The 13,747-nt window shown below is 60.0% G+C and overlaps 1 protein-coding gene across 3 annotated transcripts in view; it reads right to left on the bottom strand.

The window, feature by feature from the left end:
• The window catches only part of RASGEF1A (RasGEF domain family member 1A), a 106,386-nt gene that overhangs the window by 22,331 nt on the left and 70,308 nt on the right, over positions 1 to 13,747 (bottom strand). For all 3 annotated transcript variants that reach the window (XM_064487920.1, XM_064487919.1, XM_031460905.2), the window contains 9 exons: positions 8,524 to 8,724; positions 5,903 to 6,025; positions 3,874 to 4,011; positions 2,790 to 3,011; positions 2,120 to 2,194; positions 1,605 to 1,697; positions 1,082 to 1,184; positions 927 to 1,006; positions 34 to 225 (listed from right to left, as the gene is read on the bottom strand). In XM_064487920.1, coding sequence (XP_064343990.1) covers positions 34 to 225; positions 927 to 1,006; positions 1,082 to 1,184; positions 1,605 to 1,697; positions 2,120 to 2,194; positions 2,790 to 3,011; positions 3,874 to 4,011; positions 5,903 to 6,025; positions 8,524 to 8,718 — 1,221 coding nt within the window. In that variant the 5' untranslated portion in view covers positions 8,719 to 8,724. The remainder of the gene's footprint in view (positions 1 to 33; positions 226 to 926; positions 1,007 to 1,081; positions 1,185 to 1,604; positions 1,698 to 2,119; positions 2,195 to 2,789; positions 3,012 to 3,873; positions 4,012 to 5,902; positions 6,026 to 8,523; positions 8,725 to 13,747) is intronic.

Genomic DNA, 13,747 nt, shown 5'->3' on the forward strand with positions numbered 1-13,747 from the left:
CCTCCCCTTAGACCATGAAGGCGCTGAGCCGACCTTGAAGTTAATGTGCCCATTGGGCAGGTGGTTGGTGTGGATTTTGTGCAGGAAGTAGATGTCCTTAACGAAAAGGTTGAACACGGGGATGACGATCTTCTCCCGGCTGCTGTTGGCCATCTGGGACCTCTGTGTGGCCCCCTGCAGGGCTGTACGGTAATTGCAGAAGTTGCTGGATGGGTCCATGTGGTGCTGTGGGAAGACGGGAGGATGTGGTGGGCGGTGCTTCCCTGTGACCCTCAGACCTGCTCAGGACACTCTGCAAGAAACAGCTCCGGGTAGCCCCGGACTGTCCCCAGGAGTGAGCATCCTTTCCAGGAGTGAGCATCGAGGAGGGAAGCCCAGAAGCACCTGGCTGAGGGCTGAGGGCTGAGCACTGGGCCAGGGCCTTCTGGGTTTGGGTGCAAGCATCATCCAGAACGCTGTAGAGAAATCTCACAGTTCACACACACCTCATCCCTGCCCTGCTGAGTCTGGGTCTCACCTCCTTCCTTTCAAAACCCTCATTTGCCCTTCTGCTTAGGCTGATACCTCCCAAACCTGACCAGATCCTCAAGACACACATTTGCCAAAAAACAGATTCTGTGATCAAATACATCTGGGCAAGGCTGTAAGTGGGCTCTCCTGTCAGCCCCTGGGCCACCCAGAGGATCCAGGACCATAAGACGCTGAGCCAGGAAAGGGCGGTCACCGCTTAGTTGGCATTGTCCAGCCTGGAGCTGTGGGCCTGCTTTTGCCAAACTCTTTACTAACCACTCCCCAGAACTTGCTTTTGGCGATGCCAGTTCTGATTGAAGTTCCCAAGGGCCAAGGAGAGCACAGACTGCCTGCCTCCTCGCGGTGGCGCAGCCAGGCTGGCTGACACGACGGCAGGACAAAGCTAGGCAGCCTACCTCTAAGACGTCGAACTTGGCCGTCTTGACTTTGGACCATGTTTTCTTCAGCCTCGCCACGGGACTGAGGTTCATGCCAGCTGCAGGGGATGATAGGCGGGGTGAGGGCGGGCCAGACAGAGCTGGGTGGGGACCCCCTGGGCCCGCACACTCACAGATGATGGCCATCATGGAGTTGAAGTTCCCGATGTTGAAGCACTCTCGGGCCACATCGATGAAGAACTCAAGCATGCGGGTCCGGTGCTTCTTCTTCACCACCTGGAGGGCAGCCAGGCTGCTCAGCGTGTGCCTGACTAGGGGTTGTCCCCTCTGGCACCAGCCCCTGAAAGGTGGCCCAGATGGGAGCCGCCCTGGGCCCACAGAGCTGTCAGATCTGGGGTGAGGGGATGCTCGCAGGCTGCAGAGGCAGGAAACGCAGCTGGGGCATTTTTGATGCTAGGCAGAGGGGCAGGAGGGCAGAGGACCAAGGGAGCCCCAAATTGACTTGCAGACTGCGCCGGGCACAGGGTGCACTCCGTGGGAGGCCTCTGTTGCAATTTAAGGCATTGCTGTTGGAAGTGGGGGTGGTGGGAGTTGGGGCAGCCCTGGCAATAAAAGCTTCCTGTCTCCACTTTCAAAGTTCCATCATCAGAGGGCGCAGGAGATGGCGCGCCCCCGTGTCCACCACACGGCACTTACCCGACACACCTCGGTGGCCACAAGCATGCTGAGGCAGTTGAACCAGTTGTCGTAGGCCTCTAGGCTGTAGGTCTTGGTCAGGTCCCCTCGGCACTGGGGGGACACGGCAAGTCACAGGGAGCCAGAGGACCCTGCCAGTGGGTGCTGCCCCAGCCCCATCCCCACACCAAGGAGCAGGAGTCATGGCCAGAAGGGGAGACTGTGAAAGCTGGGGGCAGAGGGGGGCTGCCACTGGCCAGGCGGGATCTCCCAGGATGCCCCCAGGGCTAGGCTTGGAGGCCAGGCTGGCTCCCTAGGCCTCTGGGAATGCTGGGCTCCCTCCCAGCACGCATCACCCTGCATGGCCACCCACCCACTCCCTGGAGCAGGCGCTAGGAGGCAGGACCCATGCCCGTCAGGCTGTGAGGCCCATCACTGTGGAGGTGCTCAGACATGCTTGGGGAGTCCCCCACCCACCCAGGTGTAGGTGTCAGGCCCACCCTCAGGCCACCCCAGAGCACACAGCGGCCCCTCACCCTGTGCTTGTCCCGAGAGTCCATGTGGCTGACAATCTGCATCAGGTCCTCGGGGTGAATGCTGCTGACCCTCTCCTAGGGTGGAGTGAGGAGACAGTACAGGAAGGGTAACATGCCTGCCGTCCTCAGGCAGGCCCACCCTCGGGGTGTAAGGCACGTTCAGAGCAGCAGTCAAGACGTTCCTGCAGGCGTGCACCACAGCCACAGCCCCTCCTTGATCAGAACATCCAACCCATGGGCAAGCCCCCGCCACAAGGTGTACCCCAGGAGTTTAGAAGGCCCGCCCCTGGGAGGGCCCAAGGCACAGGCAGGATGAGGTGACTGGGGCGGGGGATGCGGTGGGAAGAGGCTGCCTTTCCCTTTGAAACCTTTCATCTCTTCCCGGGTCAGTCCTCCATCCTGCAGCCACTGCAGTCCCCATGTCCTCAGCCCCTCCCATTAATACGGGGCTGCCGTGATCCTGGGGATGCGTGGTGCGCAGGTGGACACACACACACACCAGAGGCAGTGGTCAGAGCTAGCAGGCAGGCTTCACCTGACACCCCAGTCTGACTGGTGGGGGAGGCCCTGCAGCACCATGGTGAGAAAGTGCCGGGGGCCAGTGGCCTTGGGTAAGTGCCAGTGAATATGCCCCAAACCCGTCCTGGGAAGGGCACACTGCATCACTGACCAGCTCGATGTGAGTCAGCTGCTGGGCCAGCACCAGGGGGTCACAGCACACGCCCAGGATGTCCTTCTGAGCAGCTGGTGGCTTGGCCTTGAGGACGGGCCCTTTGTCCACGGCCGGTGAGCGAAGCTTCTCACGCAGCTCCTGAAGCTGGCTCTGGGCAGCCAGGGACAGCAGCAGGCTCTGCGTCATTTGGGCGATGGCCTTCTTCACCGTGCCGTTCTCCTGAGAGGGGCAGGGGGTGAAGAAGATGCTGGCGTGGGCTGGCGGCAAGACCAGCGCCGCCCTGGAGGGGCCCATCTCATCTCCAGGGACTTGCCTACCTTCGAGCCCACATCACCCACCCAGACCTGCCATGAAGACTTGGGCTGCTGATGCCAGAGCGGGGTATAGTGTGGGCTCCCTCGAGGACTGCTGGGGAGGGTGGCTCAGCTGGCTGTCCTATGGGGAAGGGAGCTGAAGGCCAGGGCTAGGCTTCCGGGTCTGATGAGCATGGCTTTCCCGGTGGTGGCAGCTGAGCTACTTCTTGTGACCTCCTCCCAGCAGGAGGGGCCCACAGTAGGGATGAGGGAATCCAGAAGGGCTTCCTCCAGGACCAGGCCTTCCTTCCCTGGGTGAGGGGAGCCCTGGCCCCTCCCCAAACTCTCCCTGGACTTTGAGCCCTCCAGGCAGGCAGAGGCTGCTGAGCACAGGAGCACTTCCATCGTGGACACCCAGGCTCCCGCTCAGTGTGGGCTGGAGGCGAGCCCACCACCTCCCTGGAGGGGCCCTTCTCAACACTGAAGACCAGGAGTGAGCTGGGAGCCAGCAGAGGCGGGCAGGCTCTTACAGCCTCTCACCAGGCCCCCGCTCCACCCACCCCCGGGGCAGCAGAAGGTGGGGCCCGGGATCATGCGCCCAGGCCACATGCTGAGGACGCTGAGGGTGAGTCTGGCCTGCTGCCGGCCAGCAGAGCTGTCATCATGGGGCTGGGGGCAAACGGAGCCACCTGCAGTCCTCTTGGGAGAGTACAGCAAAGGGGGCCACACACAGAGCTGCCCCGAAGACTCACCCTCCCCCAGACAAGGAACTCTGCCAGGGTCCTCACCTCGTCACACTGAGCGACCCGGTGAGTGATGGCCTTCAGTTCTGCCATGGCTTTCTCATCCTGGAAGTCATAGGGGAAGGCCTCTGTCCACTCCTTCAGCAGCTGCACGATCTTAGCTGAGAAGGACTTCAGCTTGACCTGGTGGGATGGCAGGGCACAGAGTGAGGGCTGACCCTCTAGAGTGGGTGAGAGATGACAAGTGGGAACATGCCCCTCACCCCCCCCCAGTTCTGTGACACCCTCCCACCCATCCCCCACAGGACCTGTCCTCCATCCCGACGCTGGGGTCAGAGCTGCAGGTAGGGCGTCCCTGGTCCTGCGCACCTGCAGCTTTGTTACACCTGCTTTGCTCCATTTTCCCCTTAAGCTGGCTCTTTTTCACTTAAATTCATTTTCAAAAAACCTGTCCTAACGCTACCATGACATAGAAAATAGTTTTACTTGTTGTAATTAGAAGTTACGCATAAAAAAGAACTCACTGAGAACCAAGCAAAATCACTAATGTTAAGCAAGAGACTCTAGCCTGCCTCTTCGCAGTTAAAAGCAGGTTGGCAAGTGCTGGGAAGAGGCACAGACATGCCAGGCACCCTCTTCCTGACTTCTGCTGGCCCAGGTCCACACGCACATACAGCCCAAGGCAGGGGTATCGGATGCTCGGCTGCAGTCTCTTGGCCAGTCCTCCGTGCCCAGCCCAGCACTGTTTCACACATGCCAAACCCCTCCTGTGCCCGCCTTGGCTCCTCCCTGGCCCTGACCAGCTCCCTGTGTCCGCCTACCCAACCTGGACCCTTCTGACCTTGACAGCCCACAGGGCCCGGCTCCCACATGACCCAACTCTCCATCCCTATATCTACCTGCCCCTCCCACATCCATGCCCCCTGGCACTGCCTCAGCCAACCGGATTCCACCCACACCCCTAGCCAGTCCCCTAGTGATGGCTTCCCATGCCTTGTGGAGGCTCTCCCAGCTGGCCCCTGCAGCCACTCCTGACCACAGTCCAGTGCTTGCGGACACTCCCCTAAGATGTCCCCAGTACCCCACACTTAGTAGGAACCTGAGCCCTGCATTCCCTCCCCAGAGGTCCCGCCCTGCATGTCACCACGCACAAAGGCCTGCAGGCTCACCCCAGGCTCCTCTCAGGCTTCTACTGTCCCCTCACTGACCCTCAGCCTAGAATTTCATCCCCCACTCACCCTGATCTGGCTTCTTTCCACCCATGCCTTCAGGAACCTCTCCTGAACCCCAGGCTGCAGTTGATGCCTGTCTCCATCCCTGCCCAGCACATTCTGGGACAGGAGCCCCTCTGGAGAGGAGACTCTAAAGAGGGTATGGACGTTCAAGGCCTTTGCTGCAAACTTCCATGGGCAAGAAGCCCGGCCTCAGGGAGGAAGAGGTCACCAGTGAGCCAGAACAGGCCATGCTCTGCCAAAACCCAGAATAGGCCCTGCCAGCCCTTTGACAGTACGTCCACCACCCCTCCTTCTGCACCAGACCCTGGGCTTCTAAAAGCCTGGCCCCTGGCCCCTGGCCCCTGGCCCCTGCCCCTAGGCCCTCAGGGATGAGCCATGGTTTCTTGATCATCCTGACTGCCCAAAGACTGACTCAACCAGAAGAAACGACAGTGGCAAACAGCCCTATTTGAGTCACTGGAAACTCCAGCCCCACTGGCTGCTTCTCCACCAGCTGTAGTGGACCCTCCCTTTTGGGGGTCCTGGCACTGACCAGGAGAGCTGGCAGAGCTGTCTGCTGTGGCCCTTTCCAGGGAGGGGGTGCGCACCCGCCAACAGCAGTTACACCCAGCACCCTGGGAGGTGTGCTCAGCTCTGTGTGCGCCCCTGCAGACCCTGGGGAGCCTGGCCCCACATATGCCAGGAGGCCTGCAGAGACCAGCACACCTGCCCCCATCAGGGAGGGCCCCAGGCCGGGCTCAGCCAGCCCCTGTCCTGCCAGCTTCCTCTGAGCAGGCTTCTCTCCAGAGAGTGAGCGAGAGGGGAAGCCAGGGCCACAGAAACAGACAGCACGCCTTTACCTTCTCAGACCCAGCCTGCAGCTGCTGCCTTTGCTCCAGGCAGATCTGCCCCACACGGGCCAGCAGGTCATGAGGGGGGATGAAGACCCGGGAGCTCAAGAGAAACGTGAAAATGTACGTCCTCTGAAGAAAAGAGACAGAGAGAGGGCAAAGATCAGGTCAGGCCTGGCACAGCCCCCTGGTATGGTCACGGCCTGCTCCCCCACCTGGTCCAGCTGCCTCCCAGGCCCAACATCACCTTCTGCGTGGTTTACCTCACCTCCAATGCCCTTCCTCCTCTCTCTCTGCTACCCAAATCCTGCCCGCCCGCCGTGCAAGGCACAGATCAAACCTCTTCACAGTCGCTGGCAGAAGCCTCCCCTGATAAGCTCGACCCCTGGCAGACTTCCTCTGCTGGGGTTCTCCCCTACCCGCCCCACCCTACACGGGGGTAAACCCGGCCTTGGGTGTCTGTGGGACTCTGTGGGCCTGAGTGGGTCGGCTGCCCAGTCCACGGTGCTCCCTGGGCCAGGCACCAAGCTTGCTCTGTTCCAGATCCTCACTGGCCAGGGAGGCAGGGCCTGGTTGATGGTGGTGGGGTGGGGGTCTTGTCTGTGGGGTGCGGGTCTTGTCTTAGTCCCAGGATCCTGCATCAGGAAATGCTGCAAGCCCCTGTGCCTTCACTAACCAGCTGTGGGCCTCGTCACTGCCTGCCATGCCAGGGCCCCCCAGTCCCACTTCCACTTGCCCCCGCCACCTGGCTGTGTGGTGCAGCCTCTAAGGGGTGTCACGATGTGGACTGAAAGAGAGCAGGGAGCAGAGCCCAGGGCCAAGGGTTCTCAGAAGTGTTTGGTCTGACATGGATCAATGCCCTCTGGATCTGCACCCTGGCCCTGCCTGCAGACAGGGAGGCCTTAGGGGTGGGGGAGGCTGTCTGGGGCTCTCCTGGGAACTCTACTCAGACAGTCCTCTACCCACACTTGGCTGCTGTAGGCTGAGGGCCCAGGACCCTCTGCCCCCCATTCCAGGCCCAAAGGAGCAGGGCTTCCTTGCTGCAATCTGAAGAAAGCCAGGCCGTGTTTGCTGGGAGCGCAGCTTCCTGGAACAGAACTGGGGCCCTCAGTTCTGGGCTCCCCCGCCCCCCTCACTGCCCCTACGCAGCCCTGTGGCCACTAGGGGAGGATTTCCCTGCTGCTCCAAGGAAAGGATTTTCCCTGGAGCAGCAGGGAAATCCTCTAAGCACCGTGAAACTTCCCACATCCTGTCCCCAGGCTGTGCAGTGGTGCTCACAGGTCCCAGCTGGTCAGCAGTGTGACCCTCAGGGTCCCCCTTCTAAGCAGATGGCCCAGAGTGTGAAGAAAGGCACCAAGGTGTCACACCTCGGAGCTCTCAGGCGAGGGTAAGAGGAGCGCTCAAGGCAGCAGCCCTGCGTCTCCGAGGGGAGCACCGGCCGTACTGGAGAGGTGTGTCCCCAGCTGCCCATCGTGCGGGGTGGGGGAGCGCGGGCACTCAGCAGAGGAGCCGGTGCCAGCTGGACCCCCGTTCCGCCCCCACCACCCCTTTGCCCTCTGCTGGGGAGCAGGGTGGGATCCTAGGCACAGAGTTCTGGGGACAGGAGGCTCCTCCGGGACAAGCCCAGAAGAGGGGCGGGTCCTCCCCCTGCCACGCAGGCAGCTGCCCCTCAGATGAGCACTAGGGTTGGGGGTTCCAGCCCCTGGGGGCTTCTTCAGGGCCTAGAGCCCCCTCTTTCCAGCTCAGCCACCTGGGCCCTCAGCTTTCATGTCTGCACCACCAACACCAGCCCCAACCAGGCCCTGAGAGGATTTATGGGGTAGATGGAAAGATAGAGGAGTGGACAGAGCCCCAGGAGGGAAGGAGGAGGCCTGACGTGTCAAGGTGGGCCAGGAACCCCCAGAAAGAAGCCTGGCTGACTCCAGTGCCATCAGATGGAAGCTTGAGGGCGGAGGGGGCAATTCCTCCCCACCGTCCCTTGCAGCCCTGTCTGTCAGGAGCTGGGCTCTGCCCTCAGGGGGAGGGGGCCCCCCAAGGGGCAACTTAGCTCTCAAAAGGGAGCAGGCATCAACCCCACGGCTAAGAGATGCCATCTACTGGACATAGAAGGGAAGCCTCACGTGACAAGGGAACTCTCTCTCACTGTTCCAAGAATGTGCCAGAGTCATCTTGAGGTGAAGAGAGGATCTGGGTTGTTGGTGAAGGCCAGTCCTGCCCGCACAGGCACGTGCCCTGGGGTCTGCATGCCGGTGGGTGAGGGGCTGGGCCCCCTTCATTCAGAACTATGGCGGTTCACGCACAAACTTCCCAGCTCAGAGGCGGACATGTGGCTGCGTAGACGCTCACCAGGACCTGGAGGCACTGGCCTCGCCCGTTAGACCCCTCTTCCTCCCCCAGGACCATCTCCCACCCGCCTGGGACAGCAGTGAAGTCACTGGAGGTTCCCCTTGCCTAGGCTGGGGGTCGGGGAGGGAGCAGGAGGCGAGGGAAGCACAGGAGGTGAGGCTGGGGGTCCCTGCTGCCCTGCCCCTCCCTGCTGCTCCATCCAGCTCTGGCCAGGCCTCCCTCCCCATCCCAGAAGCAGCCTCGCCTGGAGCCCAGGTCATCCCCACCAGTCACCAGGTACTCACATCAGGGTAATAGTCCACTGTCGGGACTAGGTGCTCCATCAAGGCCTCCAGGGACCCGGAGATGAGGCGCCCGTCTTGGAAGATGAGGTCCCCGGAGCCGCCAGCCCCAGCACCTCGCTCCCCCATGCCGGGCTGCACCTGTCCACTACAGCTGGGCCCGAGTATGCTGGAGAAGACCACGGACGTCTGGGGCATAGTTTCCTGGGAGGAAAGAATGAGGCTGTGAGGCATCAAAGGCACTTCTGCCAGGCCCTCCTCCCAGGCCGCCTGCAGCCTGCATGCGGGTGCATAGTGGGAGCCCAGCAGGGCCGGGAGCGGGGTCACCAGACGTCAGCTCAGGTGAGCGGCCAGGCTCCTTGGTGGCCCTGAAGCTGCTGATAAATATGTCTGATAAATGTTTCTTCAGCACCTGCTCTGTGCATAGCAGGCCTCATTCCAGGGACCTGGACACAGAGAGCCCTGCCTCCTGGGGTTCCGTCCCAGTGGAACTATGGAGAAAACCACCACCAGGAGAACACCTGGGGGGTGGGGCGGGGGGGTCAAGGCAGCCTCGGGGAGGCTGCACCGAGGCAGACTGATGGTGTCAGCTGTGCAGCTTCCTGGGATAAAAGAGGGATGTTCTAGGCATAAGGGACAGCAGGTACCAAGGTCCTGAGGCCAGTGTACGGGAAGAGGGTAGCAAGAGAGTGGTCTGAGGAGCGACAGGCCAGACTGTGCACATCTGGGGCCCCAGGTGCAGCACATGAGACAAGGCGTGGGGGCCCTGAGCCCAGGAGTGACCTGACTCAGGGTGAAGGTCTCTCTGGCCACCGTGTGCAGACTCTGAAAGGGAGAAGCCTGAAAACCAATCGGTGGGTTTTGCCATAGCAGCATCCTGTGAGAGACTGCTTGGGTCAGGTGACAGGAGAGTAGGAGGGAAGTAGGGTCAACTCTGGATGCTGTGAGGAAGGGTTTTCAGCCTGAGCAACTGACCAGCATGGGGAAGGGCTTTGGGGCTGGGGTTTGGGGAAAGACCTGGAACTTGCTTTGGACGCACGGGATTTGAAGTGCCTGTTACATGCAGGCGTTGGGAAGCAGTCTGGGGCCTTAGTGTGATGGGGCTGAGGGCTCAGCTGAGAGCTCTTATAAGGCCTGAGCCTCAGTTTCCTCACCACCCAAGGCAGCTAGTTGTGTCTAGAGGGGCTCTGTGGGGTCAGAGTGACGCACACTTGCCAGCTGGGGCCTCCCACAAGAGTGCCCATGGGTGCACTCTCCCTCTTGCTGGCCAGGGTGGCCTGGTCTGCTCACTTGGCTACTCCCACCTTGAAGGGCAGGCAGGCTGAAGTCAGAGGGGAGGAGCTGGCCCTTCCTGCCTGGGCAGGGCCCCTGGCCAGGTTCACCCTCTCTGGTCACCGGCAAGCAGATGCCACCACCCCATAGCTACCTCCCCGCTGCAGCCACGCCGCCTCCCCGTCTAGGGGAGTGGAAAGAACACACGCCCTCCCCAGGCTCCGCGGCCCTCAGTGCTGACCTTACCCATGACAATGATTCCACCCGGCCCTGGCCTGCTCTCTTACCCGGACCAGGGCCAACCTCTGAGCCATTCCAGCCTCAGTTTCCCCACTGTGCAGACTGAGCAAAGAGTAGCTGTGATTATTGAGGGGCCCCGGGCTGCTGCCCCCTGGGGCTCACAAGCAGAGCCAACTCCCACCCCACAGCACATCAACTGAGCCTCACACCGGGGAAAAAGGGCACCAGGACCAAACGATGCTGGCTTCTCTGCCAAACGCCTGAAGGTCACCTTAGAATTCTCAGAAAATTCTTTGCAAGGAGGGTAAGAGCTCAAGGGAAGGACAAAGCCCTGGGGACAATGTCTGTGGCCCCCAGGCTCCACACTGCCTTCACTCCAGGATGGAGGTTCAGACTCAGAACAATCCCCTCAACACATGTGAGAATGCACATTCTCAGGCCTCAGAAACTTGGGGTGGGCCCTCTGATGCTGCTCAAGTCAAAGAACCACTGACTTCAGCAAAACCTTGATTTTTCAGATGGTAAAACAGAGGCTCAGCAAGCAGGAACTCAACTGAGGAAACCCTAGGGTTTCCAAGCCCAGCCCAGGTGTCACCGCCTCGAGGAAGCCTCCTTGGGTTAATGCCTAGGCTGCTGACCCACAAGGCCAGAAGTGGCTGATCACCTGCCTTCATGTCTTCTTGTTGAGCTGGAGCCTGGCCCACAGCGGTGCTCAGTGACCATTTGTGGGATGAAATAACAAAGGTGGGCTCCCAGGCACCGCGGCACTGGCCGCTGCTCTGCTGGGCCGTCACTGGTTCCCGAGAGGTCCCGAACCCCAGTGCTCAGCTGAGGTCATGTGATGTGGGGCGACTTCTGCAAGATCACACAGTTCTGAGTTCCAAAGGTGACCTGAGGGTAGTAAACTTGGTCAGCTGGACCTCCTGACCCCAAGTCTCTTGGTCATCAGAGTTGGCATTTTTGGAGCCACTGGCCTCTCCCACTGCTCTGGTCGGGAGGTGCTGCAGTGGGGAGCACACTAACACCCCACTAGCTCACAGCCCCTGCTGGGTCCCCCACAGGGCAAGGCCACCTGCAGGAACACTTGCTCCGGGGCTAGGGAGACCGGAAGCCAGCCTAGGGATGCAGCTCCCCAGCTCTGCAGCCCATGAAGGGAACAGCAAGCCTAGCAGGAGGCCAGGGGGCCAAGTTCTATGCTGGGTCCCAGTCTACAGCTCCCTGGGGATCCTCAGCACGCACTGTCTCCAACGACAGGTGAAGGGCAGACACTTAGGGTGGAGTCACCTGCCCAGAGGGTGGGGTCCCAGTCCATCCATCTTGGGCAGCCACTGGGACTCATTACACCTGACCCTGGTCAGCTCAGGACACATTACACTGCTCCTCCCTCAAGGTCCCCGACTCTTGTGTGGCACCAACACCCTGCCCATGCACAGCCCAGGAGGCCATGGGAGGGAGCAGCCAGGTGAGGACCCTCCCTTCAGCTTGGGGCAGTGACCCCTCTAACAGCAGCTGGGCCAAGGGCCCCACAACTGGAGTCCCCAGCTGGACAAGATCTCATACTGGTCACTTTCAAATGACATCAACAGACGTGTACACGACTTGTACATAAATGCACAGAAGACACCTGGCCACCCGTGGCCACACTAATTACGGAGTTCGCTGTAAGGGGGTGGAGGAGGGGAGGAGACTTCCACTTTTGGTTCTACACATTTGTCAACTATTTCGGTAACTTTTCTAAATGGCACATCTATTTTGTCATCTTTAAAATAAGTTTTGTCTTTTAGTGCAAAGAAGCTGAGTTTTGAATAAAAGTATGCTATGGAGACTGAAGCCTCAGGGCTGGGCCTGTGGACAAAAGCATGGCCACCAGTGAGCGGGTCACCTGTGAGGGTGGGCTTCGAGGCAGAGGCCCGAAACCCCCACAAGGGCTGTGCAGGGCCACCCCTGCCTCTCCCCAACTCTGGGACCCTGCCTCAGGCCGGGCCTCCCTGACCGGTCTCTCCCCGCTCCTCTGTATGCTAAGCCACTGAGGAAGTCCCGGGGAACTCCTAGAGCCCCTTCCTTACCCACTCAGTCCCTCGCAGAACCCACCACCCCTCCCCACAATGAGCACCTGGGAGGGTCTCCAGGCTCAGTGCCAAACGGGAGGAGGCACGTTCCCCCAGTGGGTCCTCTTGGGCAGGAATTTAGAGCACCCTTGGATTCGAATCCCAGCTCTGCAATGAGCCAGCTCCTTGTTCCTAGACAAGTCTAACCAGCCTTGATTTCCCCAGCTGTCAAATGGGGATGATGGCAGGACTCCCCCGGCTGTACCGCTACTTGGCATCTCTGTCTACCGCCCCACCAAGCCCTGTGGTTTCTTTTGCACACCCCCTCCTTTTTTTTTGTATATATATTTTTTTTATTGAAGTATAGTCAGTTTGCAATGTTGTGTCAATCTTCTGCTCTTGACATAGTGTCTTCCTCTCCCGTCCCAGCAAGAGCAGAAACTGAGGCTTCTGGCCACACACCTGTGTGTCCATCGCCCCCAGCTGGTCCCGTTCTCCGGGAAGAGCCACTCTGAGCACAGCATACAGGAAACCTGGGCTCCCACCTTGGGAGGGAACACACAGCAGGAGCAATCGCAATCAGAAATGCACTAGCTAGGACTCCAAGTGCTGCGTAGTGCCATCAACACTAACGCTAGAGCTGAATCATCTCACTAATCCTCACAATGACCCCATGAGAGAAACCCTTATTCTATGCACGCTGCAGGTGAGGCCAAGGCACAGAGAGGCCAAGTAACTGCCCCAGGTCACACAGCGGATAATCAGAGCAAGGGGATGCAATGAGAGCTTTGGAGCCTCCACTGACAAGTCTTATGTTAAACTTTGAGGTGGATGACGATAATGAAGGCATGGAGATGTTGGAAGAAGACAAAGAAGAAAGTGCAAGATTGGGGAGATAACAGCAGGGCCAGGCAGTCAGGGAGGCCCGAGTCTGAGCCTGGCTTGGCCACTTGTTGTGGCTTTATCAGGATCCTGAACCCCTTGGAGTCTTAATTTCCTCATCTGTAAAATGGGCATGGGGAGCGCTACTTCCGAGATTTGCTGGGAGGGTTGAATGAGCCCACCTGGGAAAGCACCTCCTGCCTGAGGAGCTGACTCACAGACATGCCTGCTCAGCGCCCCACACGGGCCATTGCAGACACAGACCCCCAGGGGCCCCAGGGGGCCGACCCCACATGGATGCTCTGAAGCAAGTTCGGCACCAGCGCCGCAACATTAGCACCCCCGGGGGCCTGTCGGCAGTCGCAGCACACCTTGCCCTGAGTCAGAACTCACCATTCTCTGGAGTTTTAGGTCCTCTCCTTTATAAAGCTTCGCGGCTCCAAGTGTGGCCTGACCAGCAGCGCCATCACCTGGTCAACCGCTAAAATGCAGGGCCTCGAGTTCCAGCCACCTCCAGAGGGGACTTGCCTGCACTTTCCCTGAACGTGCTTGTCCTTTGAGCTTCCAGGTGAGGAGAGCAGCTTCTAGGTACCTAGGTCAGTGTCTCTCAGGTGCAGTTGCACAACAGTCACCTGGGGAGTTTAAACAAATCACTTCACCCGGCTCCCACTCCAACAATTCTGATCTAACTGGCTGGGGGCACAGCCCAGGCACCGGAGGTTTTTCCAGGCTTTCGAGGTGAAAATGGGAGCAGAAAGCACAAGGAGCCTCTCTCCGGCCCCACT

This window comes from Camelus dromedarius, chromosome 8 (assembly GCF_036321535.1).
Source record: "Camelus dromedarius isolate mCamDro1 chromosome 8, mCamDro1.pat, whole genome shotgun sequence".
Lineage (NCBI taxonomy): Eukaryota > Metazoa > Chordata > Mammalia > Artiodactyla > Camelidae > Camelus > Camelus dromedarius.